This window comes from Scomber japonicus, chromosome 24, assembly GCF_027409825.1.
Source record: "Scomber japonicus isolate fScoJap1 chromosome 24, fScoJap1.pri, whole genome shotgun sequence".
Lineage (NCBI taxonomy): Eukaryota > Metazoa > Chordata > Actinopteri > Scombriformes > Scombridae > Scomber > Scomber japonicus.
This window is the reverse complement of record NC_070601.1, coordinates 292,093-310,136: the sequence shown is the minus strand read 5'-3', so window position 1 is coordinate 310,136 and position 18,044 is coordinate 292,093. Positions and strand designations below refer to the sequence as shown.

Sequence of the window (18,044 nt, the reverse complement as noted above, 5' to 3'; positions counted from 1 at the left end):
CAATGTGATAATTAATCAAAGTCCCAATTTTATGTGGATGCCATTGCTGAAAATTCACATCAGCCCAAAAAATGATGGAAAGTTTGCTTTGTTCATTCAGTCCACTTATGTTCTTGGTTTATGATGAGTTATTATTGGTTTATTCAGTAAGACAGGAGGTGATAATGTGTGTATGTATTGGTTCATATTTTGTTATAATCAGAGTTTCTCTCTGAAGTTCATGTGTGTCATCACTACATTACAACACTGTCGGCTTTATGTACAATTTGATAAAAAATTAAACCACTAAATTAAAAAAAGGCCATAAAGAAGTTTAACTTTACACCAAATGACATTTAACTGTGTTGCTAAACAGCAAAAGTTTAAGATTTCAGTGCGGTTGTTTGACAACTTTGTATTTACTGTAAAAGTCATATTAATGTAAATGTGCTCTGATTATAATAATTGAATACATTTCTGTTAGTGCGTCATGTTTATGACTAATGTGACAACAACATAATGAGAACTCATAGATAACTGAGGCTATTTACATGTTTATTTGTTTTTAATTCACTTCATATTCATTAGTAAAGCTTCCTCTCAGATGAATAAAGCTCTTTTTTAAACAGACCTGGTCTAGACAGCAGAGAGCTGCAGAGATATAACATTCATGTAAAGGTATTACACTCAGCACTTCACATTACAGTTGATACAGTTCGATCCTCACTGTTCAGTCTGACTGTGTTTCAGTTAAACATCAACTCATATAAAACTATAAAAGCAGATCCTCATATCAGGTTTTGATACAGAAACTGGACTTTAGTCCTGACTTTGATAGTCAGGATGTTTATGAAGGATTATGATTCATGTTTATTGAGGCTTGTGTCAAAGTATTACTATGGTTACACACAGTATTGTCAGTTTTCCATTAATGGTTTGTAACCAGTGAGCTCTCCCTGGTAATCATTAAAGTTTCTCTTCAGTAAATGTACTTATTTCTTGTTGAATCAGCTACGTTATTGGCATGAGAAAACTTTGATGATGTGTTTAAAGACAGATAACCATCTATAAAAAGATCTACACTTGAATTATTGATCTGCGGAAAACAACAATATGAGCAACATGTGATGTTTCTTTCCTTTCTTCAACTGTCAGGAAACCAACTCCCTACGTTATGTAGTTTACAGGGGAGGGTCAGATTTAGAAAATACTGTCACACTCAGTTTCGTTACCTTTTCATGTATTTACTCATAATAACATATAATGATAAATTAAAATAATTGATGCATCACTTTTGATTCACTTAATCTGCTCAAACTAATGTGTCAATATTATGGATCATTCATGCATAACAAAACATTAAAATGTTTAATAGTGGTTAAGTTACTAAAATATGAATCACAATTAAAGTGAATCATTCTGCCTGTCAGTGAATGTAAATCCTCCTCCATGCATCATGTGTGCTGCTCTTCACTTCACTGCAGCTTCATGGCGCCATCTAGTGGACTGATAGTAGAAGTACAGCAGCTGATGGCAGCTTTCTCTGCCTCACACTGCTGTCTGGCTGCATTCACACTGATATATAACAGAGAATAACAGCCAATCACAGGAGGAGCAGCTGATATTTAGGATGTGACAGGAGAAATGATGTAAAGGATGATCTGTGTTTCCTCTCCAGATGAAGGTAGAAAGTGTGTGTGACTGATGTGGATGTGACTTCAGCAGCATGGATCAGAGTGAGGACAGAGAGGAGGGAGTCCCTCCCTCTAAAAGCTCTCTGTGTGGGGGGGAACATGACAGCCAGACCAAAGCTCAGAGGTGAGATGAGGATCTCTAACTGTCCATCACTGTTCTCCACCATCATTATTCACACTCAAAGCTCTGTGTGTGTTGTGTAGAGGAAGCCCAGAGCTGGAAAGGCCAAACTTTGCTGAACCTGGACCTGAACCTGAACCTGAACCTGAAGCTGAACCCAGCTGTGTGTCCATCAAGAGCGACCGGTCAAAGGATGATGTTATTACTTTTGAACAAAGTCAATCATCTGGTCTAAAGTAAGTTGTTCTCAGTATTAAAATCCATACAATAGTCTCTAAATGGATCATTAATTTATGTTGGGTTCACTAAAGTTTGGTCATTGGATATGATGGTTGTTATTAAGGTTTGAGTCTCTAATTGTTTAATCTGCCATGCCAGCAGTTTACCTGATTTGTCACCCTGCTCATAAAATGACTGTTTTAGTCTCAAGAGACTGGATGCAGCTCTAAAAGCAGTTTATCATATTCAGCCTTGAGCCTGTATAGCTGATGATATGTCCTCTGAGAAAAGCTTTAAATGCTTCCCATCTTATGCATGCAGAAGTTTGTCTAGTATTATTTTCAAAGAAATCATCGTCTTTTTAACCTTATACACTAAACAACATGGCACATGGTCAGAGATCAAAATATTATCATAGAAACAGTCATGAATTTTGGGCCATAAGTCTGTAGGAATGTGAAAATAGTCTATTGTAGAATATGAATAAAATGTGCTAGAGTAGCAAGAAAAAGCTTTATTGTGAGGTTTCAGTTCCCTCCATACATCTAGAAGTTTTAATTTTTCAATCAAACATTGAATAACTGTTCTACATTTGCTATGAGATTGATCTAATCCTGTGGATCTATCCACACTAGGGTTCAGTGTGCAGTTAAAGTCACCTGCTATTATATACTTTGCTGTAAATGTTGTGAGAGTGAGGAAAAGGTCTTTAAAAAAGTCACAATCATCTTTGTTGGGACCATACAGGTTTACCAAGTTGACATTTTCTGATAGCAAAGACCCTTGGACAATTAAATATCTTCCCTTTTGATCTTTCATGATATTTTAACAGTTTTATGAATGAGAGCCATCACTCCTCTTGCTCTAGATGTTAAAGATGCTGTGTATACTCTACCCTACCATCGCCTCTTGATAACTTTACAGTCTTCATATAAAAGATGGGTTTCTTGCAAAAACACTATTTTGTATTCCATATCTTTTTTTAGATTTTGCAGACTCCTGCTGTTCCAAGAAACAAAACTAAGACTCCATCAACTAACCAATAACATTTTTGATTTTTTTTAAGTATATTTTTTGGGGCTTTTTGCCTTTAACATATGGGGCGGGTGTTCTACCTACCGAGCTATGCTCTACCCTAACCAATGACATTTTACATATAAATAAAACTTAGAGAAGCACAACAACCTTGGATGTTATGGAAGCGTATCTGCACCTTTATTCAAATGGAAATGCATTTTGCAAAATGACAATTCAGTGTGCGAAGTGTCAATGCATTCCTCTCATCACTTTGTATTTTCTTAGGTTAAACAACACAATGAAATACAGCAGCGCCCCCGTTTACTGGATTGCATTTCCACACACGTTATCTGCACTAAAATTCAAATTGAATGCAATCTGTCAGTTCTCTCATCAAGGCGGGTCTTCCTTAACAATATCATGTGACTTCTCAGCTGTGTCCATGTATTGGTTAATACAGGTAGATGGATAGCCATGCAACCAATAACAGACAGTTACAATACATGGAATAATGTAATGTAATTATTTCTTCAACAAGACACTTGTAGTATAGTTCTTTCTTCACACTGTGATTCAAATATTCCAAAGATCCAAATAAACAGTGAAAAAAGCTTTGAGTCAAACTAACAGCAGAGTGACCCGCTGCCTTCATTAACTGCTGACTCATCAGCTTTTTATATCTGACTTCTGCACTGCAAATAAAGAAATTCAACAAAGTTATAATATCTTAATTTTAGATGATTAAATGTTTCTGATCCTCCCGTCAGGCAGCATCTGCACTGTAGATGATTAGACTTGTTTCAAGGTAACTGCTCTTCATTTGTCTCAGTAAAGTATTCAGTCTGTTTTTCAGCTCAAAATGAGCAGAAACGAGTCTGAAAAGTGGATTCAAAGAGATTAAAGACGCCACAACTCATAAACTCATAACCTGAGGAAACTTTAGAGACAAATAATCCAGTTTCAAGCATCTTTAACTTGAATTTCTGACACTTCATTTCTTATATGAAGCCAAACAGACTTAAATCTGATGTTAAAACTAGTTTTAAGGTTGGATGATGTTTGATAGTTGACAGGTTTTGATGCTAGTTTAATGAAAAGTAGTTGAGTGGTGTTTTTCTGGTCAGGAGGTTTCTGTGCACTGTGGGAAAAGAGGATGTTGAGGTGAATGGAGCCGAGGAGTCCCAGAGTTCAGACAGACTGATTTAGAGAAGCAGTTACAGACAAACGTTCACTTCTTTATCATATTTTTATTGTTTTACTCAGGCAGAGGAAGTTCAGGGGGACGACCTGTAGAAATAAAGAACAAGTGTGTAACGGAGGAGGAAAACAAGAACCCAGACAACTAGACCAGAAACCCGGACAAAGAGAAGAAATGGCCTCATCCAGCGAGGAGCCCAACAGCTCCGACATACAGGTCAGTGTGATTCAATCTATCAATAAACATCTGGATGGTGCTTCCACCAGGAGATTAACGTCACTGTGTGCTGAGCTCCACACGTAGACTACTTTGTGTTCACATTCTGCTTTAACTCATGGGTATAGATTTGGGTTTGGAAGGTGTTGCTGGATTGTCCAAACATCACAGAACTGAAAATGACTTCACTGCACAAAACTAAGTCAGCTGTTGTTAGCTAAGTCAAATATAACTTCTTACCTTTCTGACCATATATGGTTTTAATCACTGACTTCAGATTTGTCTTTACCAGAGATGGAAAAAAGAGGCTATCACCGGTCTTTAAGCAGCTCTGTCTTCACACTGTAAACACTACACGCTGCTGATTTTACAGGACGTTCAGGTTGTTTCTCAGTCTACAAAGTCGACATCAATCATGACAAAACATCCGTCCTGCACAATAACATAACATGCTTCAACAAGTCCAAATGATGCACATCAGGCTCCTTCATTTCCATTTAGCTGCATTAGCACCACCTGCTGGATGGTTGTTAAACTCTCCTCTGAGTTCCAACACTAACAAAATACCATATGATGCATTCAATTTAGCAGTTATACACACACATACTGTATGTACATATAGCTTAAAGTAATTGACACAAAGCAGAGTATTTATGGCACCACTATAAACACAAGTGTTCATCATTTAAAATGTAAATCTTTTAGATCAAAGACAAATGACTAAAGCAAATGATGGAGATTTATTCACATAATATATTTTAATAGGACAAGAAAAAAGACCAAACATGAAGATACCAATAACACATGAAATAATGATGGTCCAGCTGTTCCTCCCAGCCCACACAGATGTTATCAAACCATTTGTGGCAGTTGTTGTTGTCCTACAGAAAACATGCTGTAGTTCTTCTGAGAACCAATGACATTAAAACTGTTGAATGTGGTTCTTTAAAGACACACCTTCAGGCAGGTAGCCCTGTTGTAATTCAAATCCCAGCCGAGTCAACCCGGGTTAAGTAAAGCCAGCACATACGTATAGGAAAAGGCCGACTGACTGACTGACTGACTGACTGACTGACTGAGGTGCAGGCTGGGATTCATGAGTGTTAATAAAGTCCTCTGCACACCCAGATTGCAGTTTCCTCAACCAAGATGATAAGTCTGCCTGTTGACCATGTATTTTAACATCACTGTTTTCCAGCTGTTTGATGAACATATATCAACAATAATATACTGTAATTTTATTCATTTTGACGATAAAACTTGTTCTGTATTTTTAGATTCCTTTCCAGTCTGCAGACTTATTATCTTCATTGTTTTAACAGGTCCAATATTATCTAAAAAATCACTAAATCTATTTCATTAACAATCATATTATGCTTTGGCAGGAAAATATGTTGTGAAACCTGCTTTTCCAGGTCCATTTTTGATAATATCAAATAATACTTTGAGTTTTTGTAAAACAGAAAATTAAGAATTGTTCATCAAATCCAATTTTTGTCATTCCTTTTAGATCTTAGTAGCACAAAAGTTGGCGACCCTTAAAAAGGCCCTCCTTAAATGTTTGAAGCATTTGGGAAAAGAGGATTTTAAAAACTTCAAGTGGCACCTGGAGCAGGAGGATGGCCTCCCAAAGTGTGAACTGGAGAAAGCAAACAGAAATAAAACAGTAGATCTGATGGTTGAGAAATATTGTGAAGACGCTGTTAAAGTGACCATAAGGATTTTCAAGGAGATGAATAAAAATGATCTAGTGAAGCATCTGCCCAACCTCCCAGAACCTAAAGGTAAGTCATGGAAAGATTCAAATGTTACAAAGATATTTAGAAATGCTCAGTCGATGGTCGGTGGACTTGTTTTAGATTCTTCAAGGTGTTTCTCCTCTCATCCAAAAGTCTTCTTTAGTTCTGACTGACTGGTGGGAAGTTACAGGTGTTGAACCTCGGCAGGGCTGTTTACACCTTAAAGCTGTGTTCACACAGAATGCAAAGCCAATATTCACCTCGTGTTACTCACACAAGTTTTACTGCTGGATCATTTGTGTTTATTTGGCCCAACAGTCTAAATACTAACTGTACATTAAGTGTAAGCCAGCTAGCAACAGACACACCACTGTATCTTTGGGAGTGTTCCTCTGTGTGTTTGTGTTTAGTTCAGCCTCTGACTGAACTCAGGACTCAGCAGGAAGTCTGGTTCTTTCTATTATTTCCCTCCAGTTTCTCTCCTTTTTCTCTGTATGTTCATGAAGTCTTTAGTCTGTTCATAAAGACTGAGAGAGACTCTGTGGATCAGAGAGAGGAGCCCCCACTCTCCAAAATGTACAGTTAGACTCTGCAGCTTAATGTAGCAGGTGCAGTTCAGGCTCAGCAGTACAATAACACTCACTGTTATCACAAAAGCTTTTACCTTCATTCCCAACAGAAAGTTTTAGAACAGAATAGAACAATTATTTTTCGATGTACAGAGTTCCCACTGCTTCCCTACACATACACATCTCTATACTTAACTATCATGTTCTTCACCATCTTGGATAAACTGAAAGTAATGGGAGTATACCCATCTCCAAAATGTACAGTTTGACTCTGCAGCCATCTCAGCCTTAGAAATTGATTTTTTCCGTGGTGTGGATGAATTCTTAAGAAACAATAAACATAATTTCTTGCTGTAATGTGGTTGGTAACACAGGTTACTGGACATAGTAAGTGTAATAATATTACTGAAGTCCTATATGTAACACGTTATGATAAGGATGATAAGGAGCTCAGTCTTAGAGAGGTTAAGCTGAAGGTGGCGTTCCTTCACTATGCCCAAAAACCTGAAATAACCCAACAGACAGACTCAGAGAAGAAGACAGAGGATCCCCCACTGACCTCTGACTCAAGTGGACCTCCAGGTATATCAACTCTCACATCTACACTTGGTTATTCCAGTGTTACCTTCTCTGATATTTATTCTGAAACAATAATTCTTGGTTTAATGTATATTTTGATTATATTTATTGTTTACATATAATGTTATCAGACTATTATTTACACTTATAAACTTATTTTAATCATATATTTGTCAGTGACTCTGTATCCATGATGATTCAGTGATAGAGAATGAGCTCATTGTGCTGCTGAGCACCATAAACTGTGCTGTAAAGTAATACTCTTTAGCTTGGGACACTTGTACTTTGTACCTATCATGGAAGCTTCTTTATTATTTTACCTGCAGGAATAAGATAAAAATGTTGGATACACTAAATATTAATGTATCTGTTCCACCACTGGCTGAACTCCAAATCATTGTGTGTTATTCTGTAGTTAGAAACATTTTTATCTTCATATAATAGAGATATCTGTGCCACCCCAAAATGACCACTGGTCCCCTACTGCGTCTCCCTCCACCACTGTAGGGTTCAAGTTATTTAAATTCATCTTTTATTGTTGTTTCTTCTTTCAGAAACTCATCTCAAATGTAAACGCACATTAAAAACCAATCTGAAGAAAAGGTTTCAGAAAGTGTTAGAAGGACTTTCAAAAGAAGGAAAAGTCCCTCTGAATCAGATCTACACACCGCTCTACATCACAGAGGGAGGGACTGCAGAGGTTAATGGTGAACATGAGGTCAGACAGATTGAAGCAGCATCCAGGAAACCAGACAGACCAGAAACAACAATCAGACAAGAAGACATCTTTAAAGACTCATCTGGACTAGATGAACCAATCAGAACAGTGATGACAAAGGGAGTGGCTGGCATTGGGAAAACAGTCTTAACACAGAAGTTCACTCTGGACTGGGCTGAAGACAAAGCCAACCAGGACATAGACTTCACATTTCCATTCACTTTCAGAGAGCTGAATGTGGTGAAAGAGAAAAAGTACAGCTTGGTGGAACTTGTTCATCACTTCTTTACTGAAACCAAAGAAGCAGGAATCTGCAGGTTTGACAAGTTCCAGGTTGTGTTCATCTTTGACGGTCTGGATGAGTGTCGACCTCCTCTGGACTTCCACAACACTGAGATCCTGACTGATGTTACAGAGTCCACCTCAGTGGATGTGCTGCTGACAAACCTCATCAGGGGGAAACTGCTTCCCTCTGCTCGCCTCTGGATAACCACACGACCTGCAGCAGCCAATCAGATCCCTTCTGAGTTTGTTGTCATGGTGACAGAGGTCAGAGGGTTCACTGACCCACAGAAGGAGGAGTACTTCAGGAAGAGATTCAGAGATGAGGAGCAGGCCAACACCATCATCTCCCACATCAAGACATCACGAAGCCTTCACATCATGTGCCACATCCCAGTCTTCTGCTGGATCACTGCTACAGTTCTGCAGACCATGAAGAGCAGTAAGATTGGAGAGCTGCCCAAGACCCTGACTGAGATGTACCTCCGCTTCGTGGTGCTTCAGTTCAAAGTCAAGAATGTCAAGTATGACGGAGGAACTGAAACAGATCCACACTGGAGTCCAGAGAGCAGGAAGATGATTGAGTCTCTGGGAAAACTGGCTTTTGAGCAGCTGCAGAAAGGCAACCTGATCTTCTATGAATCAGACCTGACAGAGTGTGGCCTCGATATCAGAGCAGCCTCAGTGTGCTCAGGAGTGTTCACACAGGTCTTTAAAAAGGAGGACTGTGGGCTATTGCAGGTGTTCTGCTTCGTCCATCTGAGCCTTCAGGAGTTTCTGGCTGCTCTTCATGTCCATCTGACATTCATCAACTCCGGAGTCAATCTGCTGGAAGAAAAAACATCCTGGTGGTCAAAAATAAGAAAAGTCAAACCAACACGTTTCTACCAGAGTGCTGTGGACGAGGCCTTAAAGAGTCCAAATGGACACCTGGACTTATTCCTCCGCTTCCTCCTGGGTCTTTCACTGCAGACCAATCAGCCTCTCCTACAAGGTCGGCTGACACAGACAGGAAGTATCTCACAGACCAATCAGAAAACAGGGGAGTACATCAAGAAGAAGATCAGTGAGAATGTGTCTGCAGAGAGAAGCGTCAATCTGTTCCACTGTCTGAATGAACTGAATGATCGTTCTCTAGTGGAGGAGATCCAACAGTACCTGAGATCAGGAAGTCTCTCCACAGATAAACTGTCTCCTGCTCAGTGGTCAGCTCTGGGCTTCATCTTACTGTCATCAGAAAAAGATCTGGACGTGTTTGACCTGAAGAAATACTCTGCTTCAGAGGAGGCTCTTCTGAGGCTGCTGCCAGTGGTCAAAGCCTCCAACAAAGCTCTGTAAGTACACAGATAGATTATTTTAATATTCTGCTTTCTTTTCAAATGTCAGAAAAATAAATAAGTTCTTATTGTTTTTCCTCTCCAGACTGAATGACTGCAACCTCTCAGAGAGAAGCTGTGCAGCTCTGTCCTCAGTTCTCAGCTCCCAGTCCTCTAGTCTGAGAGAACTGGACCTGAGTAACAACAACCTGCAGGATTCAGGAGTGGAGCAGCTTTCTGCTGGACTGGAGAGTCCACACTGTGGACTGGAAACTCTCAAGTCAGTGAGATAGAGAAACTGCTCTTTGCTTTAATATCATGGGATTTAGAGAATTACATGTCTGTTTATCACAGAGTCTGATGTATTTAACTTGTCTCTCCAGACTCAGTGGCTGTGACCTCTCAGAGAGAAGCTGTGCAGCTCTGTCCTCAGTTCTCAGCTCCCAATCCTCTAGTCTGAGAGATCTGGACCTGAGGAACAACAACCTGGACGTGTTTGACCTGAAGAAATACTCTGCTTCAGAGGAGGCTCTTCTGAGGCTGCTGCCAATGGTCAAAGCCTCCAACAAAGCTCTGTAAGTACACAGATAGTTGGCTTTATTTATTATTATTTAGATACTCTACAGTCTTTCTTCAGATTTAAAGAGGTAACCTTTTACTATTTTTTGTTTTGTCTCTCTAGACTGACTGACTGTAACCTCTCAGAGAGAAGCTGTGCAGCTCTGTCCTCAGTTCTCAGCTCCCAGTCCTCTAGTCTGAGAGATCTGGACCTGAGTAACAACAACCTGCCGGATTCAGGAGTGGAGCAGCTTTCTGCTGGACTGGAGAGTCCACACTGTGGACTGGAAACTCTCAGGTCAGATCAAGTCACAGTTTGTCTTTGAATTTTTTAACTCAAATGTGATGTTCATCCTCCCTTATGTTTTGGATTTCTGATTCACAGACATTTTCCACCAGGGTTTTATTATTCACAGGAAAGAAAATGTTTGAATTTTCCAGTTGATCTCTCTTTGATTCAGCTTTGTATACTTTATAGCACACATACATGATCACTGGCCGATACAGAGAAACCAATCTTTACTTTGATATCATGGGATTTAGATCATTAGGTGTCTGTTCATTTTTGATTCTGTAATATTTAACTGTCATGTCTCCAATATGTTTAGAATAGAACAACAATGATTGTAACTTGTGTTGAGAAGATATTTGTTATCCAGCATCACAAAGAGTCCAGAATCAACTTTTTAATAAAGTTTGTCTTGTTTATTATTATATCTCCAGACTGACTGACTGTGACCTCTCAGAGAGAAGCTGTGCAGCTCTGTCCTCAGTTCTCAGCTCCCAGTCCTCTAGTCTGAGAGATCTGGACCTGAGGAACAACAACCTGCAGGATTCAGGAGTGAAGCAGCTGTGTGCTGCACTGGAGAGTCCACACTGCACATTGGAAACTCTCCTACTGGGATCAGAAAAAGATCTGGATGTGTTTGACCTGAAGAAATACTCTGCTTCAGAGGCGGTTCTTCTGAGGCTGCTGCCAATGGTCAAAGACTCCAAAAAAGCTCTGTAAGTACACAGATAGTTGGATTTGTTTGTTATTATTTAGATACTTCTTTAGATTTAAAGAAGTATCATTTTACTATTTTTTCTTTATATCTCCAGACTGTCTGACTGTAACCTCTCAGAGAGAAGCTGTGCAGCTCTGTCCTCAGTTCTCAGCTCCCAGTCCTCTAGTCTGAGAGATCTGGACCTGAGTAACAACAACCTGCAGGATTCAGGAGTGAAGCAGCTTTCTGCTGGACTGGAGAGTCCACACTGTGGACTGGAAACTCTCAGGTCAGATTAAGTTATACTTTGTCTTGAAATATTTTTCTTAATTATGAGGTTCTGCATTTTATTCATCACACAAAATAAAATATTTGAATTTTCCAGTTTATCTTTCTTTGACTGAGCTTCATCTACTTTACAGCACACATATATTCAATGAGATAGAGAAACTGCTCTTTGCTTTAATATCATGGGATTTAGAGAATTACATGTCTGTTTATCACAGAGTCTGATGTATTTAACTTGTCTCTCCAGACTGAGTGGCTGTGACCTCTCAAAGAGAAGCTGTGCAGCTCTGTCCTCAGTTCTCAGCTCCCAGTCCTCTAGTCTGAGAGATCTGGACCTGAGGAACAACAATCTGCCGGATTCAGGAGTGAAGCAGCTGTGTGCTGCACTGGAGAGTCCACGCTGTGGACTGGAAACTCTCCTACTGCCATCAGAAAAAGGTCTGGACGTGTTTGACCTGAAGAAATACTCTGCTTCAGAGGCGGTTCTTCTGAGGCTGCTGCCAATGGTCAAAACCTCCAAAAAAGCTCTGTAAGTACTCAGATAGTTGGCTTTGTTTGTTATTATTTAGATACTTCTTTAGATTTAAAGAAGTATCATTTTACTATTTTTTCTTTATATCTCCAGACTGTCTGACTGTGACCTCTCAGAGAGAAGCTGTGCAGCTCTGTCCTCAGTTCTCAGCTCCCAGTCCTCTAGTCTGAGACATCTGGACCTGAGTAACAACAACCTGCAGGATTCAGGAGTGAAGCAGCTGTGTTCTGCACTGGAGAGTCCACACTGTGGACTGGAAACTCTCCTACTGCCATCAGAAAAATATCAGGATGTGTTTGACCTGAAGAAATACTCTGCTTCAGAGGCGGTTCTTCTGAGGCTGCTGCCAATGGTCAAAGCCTCCAAAAAAGCTCTGTAAGTACACAGATAGTTGGATTTGTTTGTTATTATTTAGATACTTCTTTAGATTTAAAGAAGTATCATTTTACTATTTTTTCTTTATATCTCCAGACTGTCTGACTGTAACCTCTCAGAGAGAAGCTGTGCAGCTCTGTCCTCAGTTCTCAGCTCCCAGTCCTCTAGTCTGAGAGATCTGGACCTGAGGAACAACAACCTGCAGGATTCAGGAGTGAAGCAGCTGTGTGCTGCACTGGAGAGTCCACACTGTGGACTGGAAACTCTCCTACTGCCATCAGAAAAAGGTCTGGACGTGTTTGACCTGAAGAAATACTCTGCTTCAGAGGCGGTTCTTCTGAGGCTGCTGCCAATGGTCAAAGCCTCCAAAAAAGCTCTGTAAGTACTCAGATAGTTGGCTTTGTTTGTTATTATTTAGATACTTCTTTAGATTTAAAGAAGTATCATTTTACTATTTTTTCTTTATATCTCCAGACTGTCTGACTGTAACCTCTCAAAGAGAAGCTGTGCAGCTCTGTCCTCAGTTCTCAGCTCCCAGTCCTCTAGTCTGAGAGATCTGGACCTGAGTAACAACAACCTGCAGGATTCAGGAGTGAAGCAGCTTTCTGCTGGACTGGAGAGTCCACACTGTGGACTGGAAACTCTCAGGTCAGATTAAGTTATACTTTAGCTGTGTCCCAATTGCGAGGCTGCATCCTTCGAAGTACGCATTTAGAGGCCGATTACGTCACAACGCCGCGCGAAGGCTGTCCCAATTCGAAGACTCCTTCAAATGCAGCCTTGAAATGCGGCCTTCTTTTCCCTCTTTTTCGAGGATGAACCGCTACTATCCTTCGCGGCCTCCCAGATGCTCCCAGATCCCAAGATCCTTTGCGCGGCGCTGTTCAGTGCCGCGAAAACACAACAATGGCGACACCAACAGGTGAAGACTTTTCATTCAAGTGTAAGTATTGGTTTGTTTTATTTAATTATTTGTACTTATTACTACTTATATTTTTATACTTTTACTAATTACTTATATTTTATTACTTGACTTATATCTTACTTCTCCTCTTCCTCCATTAACCACTTAACACACGCCCCTGTTTTTTATGTTGTTAGCCTAAACGACATGCCCAAGTTGTGAGCAGCACAGATCCCACATAGTTAGAGACTCAGAGATGTGTCTGGTATCATTGGAAAGGAAACACTCTCAGGATTCTTGTAAAAGTGTCTGTGTGATTCTGTGACTTACTGACAAAGAGTGGCAGAGGTTACAATGATGGGGTTGTTTACTCGCCCATAGGTTTGCCTTTACAATGACATGTGTACAAACATTCAGGGACCTCTCAGGGTTAGGGGTTGGGGGGGGGGCAGGGTTAGGGGTCAGGGACCTCTCAGCGGGATATAGACACAATGAGGCCACAGCCACAGGTCTTGGCTTCATGCAGTCCAAATTTGGAGTCAAAAGACCAAAAGATGAATATTTTTCAACAGGTATGTCCATGCGTTTTCCTCAGGTCCTTTTTGGAGACTCCAAATGGACACTTGGTTACCAAAGCTGTATAACTGCAGTCAAACACCTATAACTTCACATCCCCTTTGCCTACAATCAAAATCTTGGTCTCTAATGAAAGCTGACGCCATATTATTATTATTATTATTATTATCATTATTATTATTATTACTACATATAACCATATTTCTTTGTTTGGCCATATCTATCTATCTATCTATCTATCTATCTATCTATCTATCTATCTGTTTATTTTGCTATAAGTCATATGTTAAGTCGAAGAAGAACCAACCGTGTACCAAAATGCCGAGTGCGTAATGATATATGGTTCAACTCTTTTACGCACCGGGCACACGCCGGTTACGCTTGGAGTTTGTTTATGGACAGCTAAACTTAATAGCTTAGTGTCATACACCGTTGGAAACCTCAGACTATTGGCTAAAAGGTTATCAACTTCATTTCACCGAATATTTCCATAGGCTAGAACAGCAGTCAATCAAAGCCATGTCATCATTGTTGTCGGTCACATGTCCTCATTGGCTTTGGAGACATGTACTGCCTAATCCTAAACACCGATTGGCCTGTGTGTGGTGTCGTCAGAAGCAGGAGAGGCTCACGGTTGTAAACATCTAGTCACGTGTACTCTGAGATGGACGTGCAGGTCAGGAAATGACGTAAACGGACCGTATATGGTTTGTTATTTGTGTTATTACATTACGTGTTGGACTAAATACATGTTGACATATTGAGGAAAGTATTCCGGTTAGAAGGAAACAGATTTCATATTTCACAAGAATGGATACTTGGCGAGCTGTACAGAAAGTCCTGAGTCATAAGATGATCGTTGTGGATAAAGGGAAGACTTTGAAGGTATGTAGGCATTATAGCTTTTCTTACTTAGCTCAGGGGCTAGCCGAGCTAATCGCTAATACTATTACGGCTGTGAGCAACCATATAAGTCGTGAGTGGTCTTGAATGAATCAGGACCATCTAAGCTTTCCAACAATGTACGGCATGAATATATATGTTTAAGGGTTGGTGTTTAAAACATCCAGAAGAACGTGTGGCTACCTCCTAACATCCGTCCCGTCCCGTAGACGGAACAGCGTGCGTTAAGTGGTTAAAAAGTTGGTCAAAAATAAAATAAAAAAATTTTCAATGTCCGTCATCTTCTTCTTTCTTTCTTGTCAGTTTTCTTCTTTTCTCTTGTGTGTTTTCCTTCTTCTTTCTTTCTTTCTTTCTTTCTTGTCAGTTTTCTTCTTTTCTCTTGTGTGTTTTCCTTCTTCTTTCTTTCTTTCTTTCTTGTCAGTTTTCTTCTTTTCTCTTGTGTGTTTTCCTTCTTCTTTCTTTCTTTCTTTCTTGTCAGTTTTCTTCTTTCTCTTGTGTGTTTTCCTTCTTTCTTCTTCTTTCTTTCTTGTGTGTTTTCCTTCTTTCTTCTCCTTTCCTTTATTCTTCTCCTTTCTTCTCTCTTATAATTTTGTCATCTTTTTCACCGTCTTTCAGTCGAGACGTCTTTCTCGTCTTATGGGCGGGAACAGCTGGTGACGCAACCAGGAAAAGCCTCGAAGGTTAGACCGTCTCATTTAACAACGGTTGATGCAGCCTTCGGGGGTTCTTCAGAAGGATGCATCCTTCGAAGGCCGCAAAGGCCGCGTACTTCGAGGATGCAGCCTCGGAATTGGGACACAGCTTTTGTCTTGAAATATTTTTGTTAATTATGAGGTTCTGCATTTTATTCATAACACAAAATAAAATATTTGAATTTTCCAGTTTATCTTTCTTTGACTGAGCTTCATCTACTTTACAGCACACATATATTCAGTGAGATAGAGAAACTGCTCTTTGCTTTAATATCATGGGATTTAGAGAATTACATGTCTGTTTATCACAGAGTCTGATGTATTTAACTTGTCTCTCCAGACTGACTGACTGTAACCTCTCAAAGAGAAGCTGTGCAGCTCTGTCCTCAGTTCTCAGCTCCCAGTCCTCTAGTCTGAGAGATCTGGACCTGAGGAACAACAACCTGCAGGATTCAGGAGTGAAGCAGCTGTGTTCTGCACTGGAGAGTCCACACTGCACACTGGAAACTCTCCTACTGCCATCAGAAAAAGATCTGGACGTGTTTGACCTGAAGAAATACTCTGCTTCAGAGGCGGTTCTTCTGAGGCTGCTGCCAATGGTCAAAGCCTCCAAAAAAGCTCTGTAAGTACTCCAGGGTGGCCGCGGGTCCTTAAAAAGTCTTAAAAAGTCGTAAATCAATTTTCATGAAAATAAGGCCTTAAAAAGTATTAAATTGTCTGAAATTCAGATTACATGGGTCTTAAATATTTGAGTCTCGTCGCCGCGAAAATGCGGGCAATCTGTTTTGTTAGGTCGAATATTTTTTCTCCGGTGCTGCGTTGTGCTGTGTTGTCTATGGTTAGGTCAGAGCGTGGTCTACTGCGCAGCTCGTATTGCGCAGCTCTTGATGGCGTAGGGTAAAGCATCTACAGGTGGGCCTAATTCAGCACTGATAGCCACTCGACTTAAACATGGGGAAATGCAAGTTCAATCACAAATGGCTAGAAAGGAATGAATACTCTTGGTTAGGATCGGTGCCTGGCAGTGTGTATGAAGCTCAGGGCCTGAATTTTAGCGCGGGATTACGGGTATTGCGCACAATTTAATTGATTCCCGCAAATCCAACACTTATAATGCGGGAAATTCCCGCACACATTTACAGCGATGACTGTCTGACTGCGACCCTGAACACACCTGTAGCTCTCTGTACCTCCCGCTAGCATAACACAGACAAGCTAACAGTGATATTAAGTTTAAGGAAACAAACACAGACCGCTGGTTAAAACATAAATCTACATCATCTGAGGCAGAACCTGCTCAGAAAAAAACAGCGGAGCCCGCAAAACTAATGAAAACAGCTCCATGTGATGTCACCATTAACAACGTTAGTCTTCAGACAGGTAACTGTGACGTTACTATAGCAACAAGCTTCAGCCTAACCGTGGCGTTACTATAGCAACAAGCTTCAGCCTAACAGTGACGTTACTAGTATACACTATGCTGCTGCGCGTTTATCAGCTGATGTTACAAAGTCACTCAGATGTTTCTCATTCAACAGACCTAAAGAGAGAGAGTGAGGCATTCAACAAAAAACATGACGCTACTGAAGCTGAATATAACTACTTAACTGTATAATACTAGATAACTTGTAATTACTATAAAATATAGTTCAGAGAATAAGTAAACTACATAAAATAGACTCACTGGCTTCCAATCTAATTTAATCCAATACAGCAGCTCTGCTATAAATTCTACATTTATGAAGTTTATACATTTTTTGACAAGAAGGTGAAAATTCAGCTTTATGTTCATTATTGAGAGATTAGGGTGCATTATATTGAAAGGTGTTCCTAATATTTTGTCCACTCCATTAACATACATGAGGAGTCACACCACCACCACTTAGTACAGCCGCAGTAATTTAATTTAGGACAGTGATGACATTTTTGTGATCTTTTCGCATGACACACATTTAGCCGATGTTCTTAAACTCAACCGTCATTTGTCATTTTACCATACTGTCAGTGTGTTTACTTGGAAATATTACTGTATTTCCATCGTACGTTTGGTCTTAAATTTCATTTAGAAGTGGTATTAAAAGGTCTTAAAAAGTCTTGAATTTAACTTGTTTATACCTGTATACACCCTGTACTCAGATAGTTGGTATTAATTATTATTTAGATAAACTGCTGTCTTTTAAATAAACATTAAATAAGTAACCTATTTCTTGTTCTTTTCTTTATATCTCCAGACTGACTGACTGTAACCTCTCAGAGAGAAGCTGTGCAGCTCTGTCCTCACTTCTCAGCTCCCAGTCCTCTAGTCTGAGAGATCTGGACCTGAGTAACAACAACCTGCCGGATTCAGGAGTGAAGCAGCTGTGTTCTGCACTGGAGAGTCCACACTGCACATTAGAAACTCTCCTACTGCCATCAGAAAAAGATCAGAATGTGTTTGACCTGAAGAAATACTCTGCTTCAGAGGCGGTTCTTCTGAGGCTGCTGCCAATGGTCAAAGACTCCAAAAAAGCTCTGTAAGTACTCTGATAGTTGGTATTAATTATTATTTAGATAAACTGCTGTCTTTTAAATAAAAATTAGATA

The 18,044-nt window shown here is 39.9% G+C and overlaps 1 protein-coding gene across 1 annotated transcript; it reads left to right on the top strand.

Annotated features, from left to right (window-relative positions):
* The first annotated feature begins 6,119 nt into the window (after positions 1–6,119).
* Positions 6,120–9,669, top strand: LOC128354572 (NLR family CARD domain-containing protein 3-like). Its single transcript, XM_053314791.1, has 3 exons — positions 6,120–6,228; positions 7,164–7,334; positions 7,886–9,669. Exons 1-3 carry the CDS (start codon positions 6,120–6,122, stop codon positions 9,667–9,669), a joined length of 2,064 nt encoding a protein of 687 aa, XP_053170766.1.
* Positions 9,670–18,044: the final 8,375 nt, after the last annotated feature.

Excerpts from the sequence above, each read along its gene's own strand:
- LOC128354572 (XM_053314791.1), top strand. The coding sequence starts at position 6,120 with ATGGTTGAGAAATATTGTGAAGACGCTGTTAAAGTGACCATAAGGATT. Across the intron at positions 6,229-7,163 it reads CAACCTCCCAGAACCTAAAG|TCCTATATGTAACACGTTAT; the intron begins GTAAGTCATGGA and ends ATATTACTGAAG. Across the intron at positions 7,335-7,885 it reads TGACTCAAGTGGACCTCCAG|AAACTCATCTCAAATGTAAA; the intron begins GTATATCAACTC and ends TTCTTCTTTCAG.